Source organism: Dama dama, chromosome 24, assembly GCF_033118175.1.
Source record: "Dama dama isolate Ldn47 chromosome 24, ASM3311817v1, whole genome shotgun sequence".
Taxonomy (NCBI): Eukaryota; Metazoa; Chordata; class Mammalia; order Artiodactyla; family Cervidae; genus Dama; species Dama dama.
This window is the reverse complement of record NC_083704.1, coordinates 17,171,321-17,179,350: the sequence shown is the minus strand read 5'-3', so window position 1 is coordinate 17,179,350 and position 8,030 is coordinate 17,171,321. Positions and strand designations below refer to the sequence as shown.

Below are 8,030 nucleotides of genomic sequence, written 5' to 3'. Positions count from 1 at the left end.
AGTTCTCACTAGGCAGGTCCCGCCTCTGCTCCACCTGAACACTAACTGCCCTGGTCTCCACCTGGGCGGACCTACCCTTGGATGAGCCCTGAGGACACAAGCGCAGGCCTGGAGGGGTCCCTCCATCCCAGGAGCTCAGAGGCCCCCCAGCAGAGGCCCGTGCCCAGTAAAACCACTCCCGAGCTCTGGGCCATGTTTATTTCCGGGACTCAGAGCCGGTGCTGAGGGGAAGCGTATCTCTCGTCGTACGAGCCGCGGCCCCGGAGCCGCAGGGCGCACGGCTTCTCTCCGAGCACGCCCTCCACCACCAGCGTGGACTCGTACAGGTCACAGCTTCTGCGGGAAGCCGGGGCTCACATCAGGAGGGGCCCTGGGCCCAGTGCTCTGGGGGGCCACGCCAGCCAGGCAGTGGGGGGCCATACCTGGCGGTGAAGGAAACATGGAGGGTGACAGAGGTGGGGGGCGCGTTGACTGGTCGTGCCTCCAGCAGCCCACTGCTTGGGGAGACCTTGAAGGCCACGGGGTCCCTATCTGGCTCCTGCTGGCCTGCAGGATGGGGAGGACACGCAGGCGGTTCCACTGACCCCCGCCTCCTGGTGCTTCTGCTCCCGCCCACCACCCTGGGGGGGAACCCCCTGGGGGACCACTTTGGATGGGGTATGTGGCCGTCAGCGCAGCAATTCCCAGCTGGTCCGGCCCATCAGCACAGGGCCACAGGCCCCTTCCTGGGGGGGTCTCGGTCTAGCGGAGTTGGGGAGGAGGGCCTAACACACCTGTCAGCACAGCCCAGTAGCTTCGGCAGCCACTCAGGTTCATGAGGTAGACCTCCCGGGCCCGGCCCTGGTTCACGAAGCAGGTGCCGAAGTCCACCCAGCTGGTGGAGAGCTGCAGCTCGGGCACGGCCACCACGGCCCGCAGGGGCACCACCTGGGGACAGAGCCGGCCACCCGGGGGAGCAGCAGGGACACGGGACCCTGGACCCTTGCCCACCCTCCGCGCAACAGATTCTGAGGAGCCCACAGGCTGTGCCGCCGCTGGAGGGAGGGGGTCGCGTGTCACCTGGGGGGGTTCCAGCAGCAAAGGGCCCAGGGAGGCGCCGCTGCTCCCTTCTCCCCTGATCCAGCGCTGTGGTTTCCGCCCCCTGGCCAGGTCACCTCCCTGCCTACCTGTCCCCCTTATCCAGCCCTCTGGGCTCCGGGCCCTCTGACCTTTCCCCCGGGCCTCTCCCCTCAGAAGCTTGTGGAGCTGGGGTGTGGAGCTTGTCACAGCCCACAGAACGAGGCCCATAGCTTTCTCACCTGGTGCACACACAGTCCCAGACAAGCCCCAGAGGCGTCCTCAACTGCTCACTGTCGGCATCGTCAGGCCATTCCCTGGGCCTGGTCCCCTTCTTTCTCCATTAAGCAATGTGCAGGCTTCACATGCCACCTCCTCTAGGAAGCCTTCCCTGGTTTTCCACCCTCCAGCACCCCACCTGGCTCTGAGCTCCTGAGGCCGATAAGGAAGGAGATGACGCCATCTCTCCACGTGCCAGATGATCGGGGTCGGTCCTCCGCTGACTCCACCTGAGCAGAGCTCAGCCCGGTGCCCCTCTCTACCGTGTGAGCCAGGCTGGGGACTCACCTGGGAGGTCTGGTTGCTGTACGCCAGCAGCAGGTTCTGTGTGAACACCATCTGCTTCTCTCCGCTCGGGCTCTGCTGAATGTCCACTCCGGGCAGCATCTGGTCAGCCGGGAGCTTCTGATAGGAGAGCAGCTCCAGGGAGAGCGAGAAGGACACGTTCACCTGAGCAGATTGTGTGCGAGCTGTCACCTCAGGCTGCTGGAGGCGGGCAGCAGCCTGCCACCCCCCCCCGGGGCTCCGTCCTTCCCTCCCACAGACCCTGCGGGCCCAGCCCCATCCCCGCTCAGCCTGTGACCCAGCACGGCCTGCAGGCCCTGCTCCGTGCCCAGCAGCCGTCAGGAGCGGAGGGGCCCGGGGAGTGCAGCTGTCCTCCCCTCGGGTGACTGGGGCCGTGTGCAAGCCCGCAGGCCCAAGGCAGGCCTGTGTCTGTCCTGAGGGCAGTGCGGAGCCCCAGCTGAGTTTCAAGCATGGGACACGGAGTCAGCTCAGCCTTGCTCGGGTCACCCTGGTGGCCATGGGGAGAGGGCTGAGGTATCACTGAGGCCTCACGGGAGGGGCCTTGGACACATGGCTCCCAAACCCAGGTTTGTGGGCCTAGCTCCACAAGCTTACCCAAGGGACCTGTTAGGAATACAGATTCCTAGGCCCCGGCCCTGACCTTCTCATCTCTGGATGCGGGGCCGGGGAACAGTGTGCCTTATGTTTATGGAAAGACTGTGGTGAAACCCTGCAAGATGGCAGGTGAGCGGGGAGGGTCTGTGCCATGGGGAGGTGCTGTCAGGACCAGGACGTGAGCAGAGGGGGTGAGGGCAGGCTGGTGTGTCCAGGGCTCCGGAGTGTGTGTGGGCTCTGATGGCGTATCTACGTGTGGAGACCCCTGTGCAGAAGGTGTGCTGGGCGGTGTGTGTGGGAGAGTGAGAGAGTGTGTATGTGTGAGAGAGATGGTGGGAGTGTGTGTGTGTGTGTGTGTGTGTGTGACAGGTGTGTGTGTGGGGGGATGGTGGGGGTGTGTATGTGTGTATGTGGGGGGGACGGTGGGGGTGTGTATGTGGGGGGGGGGACGGTGGGGGTGTGTGTGTGGGGGGGCAACAGTGGGGGTGTGTGTGTGGGGGACGGTGGGGGTCTGTATGTGTGTGGGGGGGGACAGTGGGGGTGTGTGTGTGTTGAGAGATGGTGGGAGTGTGTGTGTGTGTGTGGGACGGTGGGGGTGTGTATGTGTGGGGGGGGACGGTGGGTGTGTGTGTGTGTGTGTGTGTGGGACAGCGGGGGTGTGTATGTGTGTAGGGGGGTACGGTGGGGGTGCGTATGAGTGTGTGGGACAGTGGGGGTGTGGGTGTGGGACAGTGGGGGTGTGTGTGTGGGGGACGGCGGGGGTGTGTATGTGTGTGGGGGACAGTGGGGGTGTGTGTATGGGATGGTGGGGGTGCGTATGAGTGTGTGGGACAGTGGGGGTGTGGGTGTGGGACAGTGGGTGTGTGTGTGTGTGTGGGATGGCGGGGGTGTGTATGTGTGTGGGGGATGGTGGAGGTGTGTGTGGGGGACGGCGGGGGTGTGTGTGTGGGACTGTGTATGTGTGTGGGACAGTGGGGGTGCGTATGAGTGTGTGGGACAGTGGGTGTGTGTGTGTGGGACGGCGGGGGTGCGTATGTGTGTGTGGGACAGTGGGGGGGTGGGTGTGGGACGGCAGGGGTGCGTATGTGTGTATGGGACAGTGCGGGGGTGGGTGTGGGATGGTGGGGGTGTGTATGTGTGTGGGGGATGGTGGGTGTGTGTGTGTGTGTGTGGGGGATGGCGGGGGTGTGTATGTGTGTGGGGGATGGTGGGGGTGTGTGTATGGGACGGCAGGGGTGTGTATGTGTGTGGGACAGTGGGGGTGCGTATGTGTGGGACGGTGGGGGTGCGTATGAATGTGTGGGACAGTGGGGGTGTGGGACGGTGGGGGTGTGGGTGTGGGACGGTGGGGGTGCGTGTGTGTGTGTGGGACGGTGGGGGTATGGGTGTGGGACAGTGGGGGTGTGTATGAGTGTGTGGGACGGTGGGGGTGTGTGTGTGGGACGGTGGGGGTGCGTATGAGTGTGGGGGACGGTGGGTGTGTGTGTGGCACAGTGGGGGTGTGGGTGTGGGACAGTGGGGGTGCGTATGAGTGTGTGGGACGGCGGGGGTGTGTGTGTGGGATGGTGGGGGTGCGTATGAGTGTGGGGGATGGTGGGTGTGGGTGTGGGACGGCGGGGGTGTGTGTGTGGGATGGTGGGGGTGTGTGTGTGGGACGGTGGGGGTGTGGGTGTGGGACAGTGGGGGTGTGTGTGTGGGATGGCGGGGGTGTGTATGAGTGTGGGACGGTGGGGGTGTGTGTGTGGGATGGTGGGGGTGCGTATGAGTGTGGGGGATGGTGGGTGTGTGTGTGGGACGGTGGGGGTGTGGGTGTGGGGGGGACGGTGGGGGTGTGTGCGCATACTAGATGGTGTCTTGTCTGCCTGTCTCCCTGTCTGTCTTGGGAGCTGGCCCCTGAGTGTGTAGGGCATGGCGGGCCTGGATACTGCCGATGCCTGGGCCTGAGTGCAGCCCTGGGAGGGTGCTGCGTGGCCGTGCTGTCTGTACACACACATGCGGGGACGAGAGCAGGGTGCCCCCCAGCCCAGGAGTGTGTGCCACTGACCAGCACGTTCTCCTGTGGGTGGAGCACCAGCCGCCTGCCCCGCGCTGCCGTCTCCTCCTCACCCTCCTGCTTCCAGCCGGGGGCCCGGGGGCGGCTCGCCCCCTCTTGAGAAACGGAGAAGGGCTTGGAGACCAGGAGCCGGAAGCAGTGAGGGATTTCCGTGGCGTTGGTCAGCTTCAGGTGGTGGGTGGTCACCAGCTCGCTCAGCACCTGGCAACCGCAGGAAGGGGGGCTCAGACTGTGAGGCTCTGCCCCTGGAGGGCTGGTGGGGGGCACCCGGGTGACGCGGGAGGGCAGGGTGGCTGCACACTCACCCCGGCGCAGGGCTGCTCCGGGATGAGGTCGCTGGCCTGCTGCCGGAACACCATGCTGCCGTCGTAGTCCCACTCCACGCTCAGCCTGCCGGCGACAGCCCGGGATGGGCCTCCGGGCCTCACCTGCCCCTGGCCCGCCCATCCTCTTGTCCCCACGGCCCGGGCTGGTCCCCAGCAGGGGCAGGAGGCGGTCCAGGCCGCCCTGCCGACTCACTGCGCGGGCCTGACGTAGCCGTGCAGGTCCAGCCTCATGGGTCCCACGGCAAAGTCCTGCAGGCGGCGCCTCCGGCCCGGAAGCTCCCTCTCCACCTAACCAAGCCCAGGCCCCATCACTGGAGTCCTGAGAGGTGTGGTGGGGGGAAGCCCTCCCCAGGCCCAGAGCACTCACCTCATCGTCCAAGCTCAAGAAGCCCAGGGCATAGCCCACACACTCCACCTTGTGCAGGACGTCGGGGCCCAGCACCACGGGTGTGAAGGAGACGTGGATGGTGCTGCTGCCTCCCGCAGGGACCACCTGGCAGACAGCAGCCTCAGTGCTGGGGACACACACACACCCCCCCCCACCCCCACCCCAGCCTTGGTCAGGAGGATGTTCCCTGAAGCTCCCAGCCCCACCCCACTCACCACCTGCTTGGGGCTGATGGTGAACAGGTGGTCAGAGGGTGCCCCCTCGTGCCCTTGCAAGATGACCGAGATGATCTGGGGGGCGCCGGCACTGGAGCTGCCCTCGGCCTGTGGTCAAGGGAGTGGCCGAGGCTCAGTGTGGGCTTGAGACCCGCTGACCCGGCCCAGCAGCCCACCCGCCACCCCTGCTCACAGACGGGGTGTCTCCGTAGCTGGACTCAGACTCGGAGGGACTTGGGGACCAGGAGGAGCCGCTGCTCTCTGGGGTCTCGGGGTACAGGAGGTCGTTCCCAGCGTGGTCTCGCAGCGGGAAGGGCGGCCCGTAGAACACCAGCAGCTCCAGTAGCCGGTCCTCCCTGTCCTCTGGGGTGTAGGTCTCCCAGTCCAGGCGGATGTCTGGGGCAGATGCAGGGGAGAGGGGTGAGGAGTAAGGAAAAGCAGGCGACTCCTGCCTGGGCCTCACTCCCTGCAGGCCCCAGAGGCCACCAGTTCTCCCAGGCTGAGGCCAGTGGGGGCCTCGTTTCCCAATGTCACTTCCAGGCAATTCTTGTTTTAAGCCTACAGGCTCATGCCATCAGCTCCGTCACCCCTTGTCCTCCAGATCCCCAGACCAGCTTTCGTGTCCAAGTCACAAACCCAGGCATCCCCCTGCTCTCCCCCCACAGCCGCTTTTCCTTCTGGCTTATTTGCTGACCTCCCAGGCCCTCCCACGTGGGCAGCCCCTGCCTTCTCCCCCTCCACCCTTTAGCTCCCAGCAGGCAGCATAGGGGCTGCCGGCTGAAAGGAAAAGGTGTCCCCTGCAAGTTCTGTCCAACGCCAAGTGAATGTGACCAGGGCGGGCGTCTGGCCCGGGCACAGTGGGAGACACCAGGTCCTACAGGCAAGGGCAAGTCCTGGCCTCAAGGTGGAAGTGGCTCTGATGACCCCTGACCGGCTTGGCCACTCCGCACCTTAGCCCCTGAGGCCCTCTCTCCGTACCCCAGGCCCCCTGGGCTCCCGGGTCCAGGCTGTGGGCCATCAGCTGCCCTCCCATCCTGGCCCCCCACCTGGCACAAGCCTGTAGCAAGAGCCCCAATTTCTCTCATGAGCGTCTCACCACAGGGGCTGGAATTATTCAGGCGAAGGATCCGGGTGACTGGGTCTCCTCCGGAGACCCGGGTGCCAAACCTGGAGGCAGGGGACCGGGATCAGCGCACGCCTCGCAGGCTGATTTACCTCAGAGAGGAGGGCAGGGAGGAGGCCCACAGTGGGCTGTCTTCACCCCGGAGTCACAGAGCCCCAGGGCTGGGGGCCCACCCCAACACGACCCCCCAGTGAACCATGACCCAGGGCTGCTCAGCGGCCCAGTCACCCCCCACCCCACTCTCCAACCGCCCTGACCAACCACAGAAACCCCAGTGAGGGGCCCCGAGTGCAGCCCTGACCTCGAGCCACACCGACTGCTCACTCCTGTCCCCCCAGAGCCCTCTGAGACCTGCAGATCATGGCCATGGCCCTGAGGCCTCTCTCCTCCGGGGAAGCCCTGGCCTGGGGCTTTCGTGCTGGGTGACACCACGTGGCCCTGGGCCAGCTGGACAGCAAAGAGTCGGTGTGGACGGCCCGGGATGGAGGCCAAAGGGTTCCAGGGGTTAGAGGAGGGGAGGTGGGAAGGAGCGATACCTGATGACAGGCTCCCTCTGGACCTGGTCAGTGGTGTAGTAGGTGGTCCTTTGGGAGCTGATGGGGCAGCCCACCACCACCATGTGCACCGGGATGACTGCTGGGGGTAGGTCTCCCACCTGCAAACACACACCAATCCTCGGTCCCTCTCGTCCCCAGCTGCCATCGCATCCCCGAGGCACCTCACCCCTCCTCCAGCCAGCCCAGGGTCTCCACGTGTGACCACTCGTCTCCCAGCCTGATGGTCTTTGGCCTCTTGTGGCCCTTTGGATGAAATTTCTTCATCTTTTAAATGGAAATAATGATTATCTTCCCTGCTAGTCAAAATCACTTAGTTTTAAAAATTTAACATAGACTATATATTCACCCATCATCCTATCCCACCCCACAGCATGACTCACTGTTAGTATTTCAGTTAGAACTGTACAGACTTGTGTGCATAAAACACAGATATACATGAGGGGCATTCTGGGCATGCTTTCGTTTTGGTAATCTTTTTTTCTTTTAACCACATACGACACTTTACTAATGAAGGTTTACAGCATTGTTTAACTGGCTGTGGGAATCCCAGTGTATGGATGTAGCCTAACGTTTTATCCGATCTTCTCCTGGTGGACACATGTCTACACTGTCCCCGCCCCCCCCCCCCCCCCCCGCCCAATTATTAACAGTGCTGAGAAGAAAAATAAGCCTGGTGTGAAACTTGTCTGTTCGTGTAGCCACTTCTTTCCTTGGGGTGACTTTAAATGTGCGTCCCCAGCGCCCTGCACAAGTCCCTCTGAAGGGTGGCACACGTTTCCCAGCAGTCCCCCTTCCCTGCACCTCCATCGACAGTTTTAAACCTTGCTCATCTCACAAAACCAGTATTTCAGGGTGCCTTTCATTCTCACTTCTTTTTTCGTGGCCATGTCTTGCAGCTTGTGGATCTTAGTTCCCAGACCGGGGACTGAACTCGGGCCCCCTGCCATGGAAATGCAGAGTCCTAACCACTGGACCACCACGGTCTTCCCCTTACTTCTGTAGTTAGCAGTGCTGATGAACATTTTCATGTTCACTGGCCATCTCTAGCTGTCATTCTCGAACTGCCTATTATGACCCTTTGTCCCTTGAGATGCTTGTGCCACCCCCTCTTATTGTTAGTTAAGAACTCTCTG

General features: G+C 63.4%; 1 protein-coding gene across 1 annotated transcript in view; it reads right to left on the bottom strand.

The window, feature by feature from the left end:
• Positions 1 to 25: 25 nt before the first annotated feature.
• The window catches only part of DLEC1 (DLEC1 cilia and flagella associated protein), a 96,997-nt gene continuing 88,992 nt past the window's right edge, over positions 26 to 8,030 (bottom strand). The window contains exons 29-40 of the mRNA XM_061127795.1: positions 6,877 to 6,995; positions 6,314 to 6,384; positions 5,411 to 5,613; positions 5,218 to 5,325; positions 4,982 to 5,107; positions 4,808 to 4,902; positions 4,594 to 4,678; positions 4,280 to 4,489; positions 1,624 to 1,785; positions 774 to 927; positions 423 to 546; positions 26 to 336 (exon numbers count right to left, since the gene is read on the bottom strand). Of these exons, the coding sequence (XP_060983778.1) occupies positions 210 to 336; positions 423 to 546; positions 774 to 927; positions 1,624 to 1,785; positions 4,280 to 4,489; positions 4,594 to 4,678; positions 4,808 to 4,902; positions 4,982 to 5,107; positions 5,218 to 5,325; positions 5,411 to 5,613; positions 6,314 to 6,384; positions 6,877 to 6,995 (1,584 nt within the window). The 3' untranslated portion in view covers positions 26 to 209. The remainder of the gene's footprint in view (positions 337 to 422; positions 547 to 773; positions 928 to 1,623; positions 1,786 to 4,279; positions 4,490 to 4,593; positions 4,679 to 4,807; positions 4,903 to 4,981; positions 5,108 to 5,217; positions 5,326 to 5,410; positions 5,614 to 6,313; positions 6,385 to 6,876; positions 6,996 to 8,030) is intronic.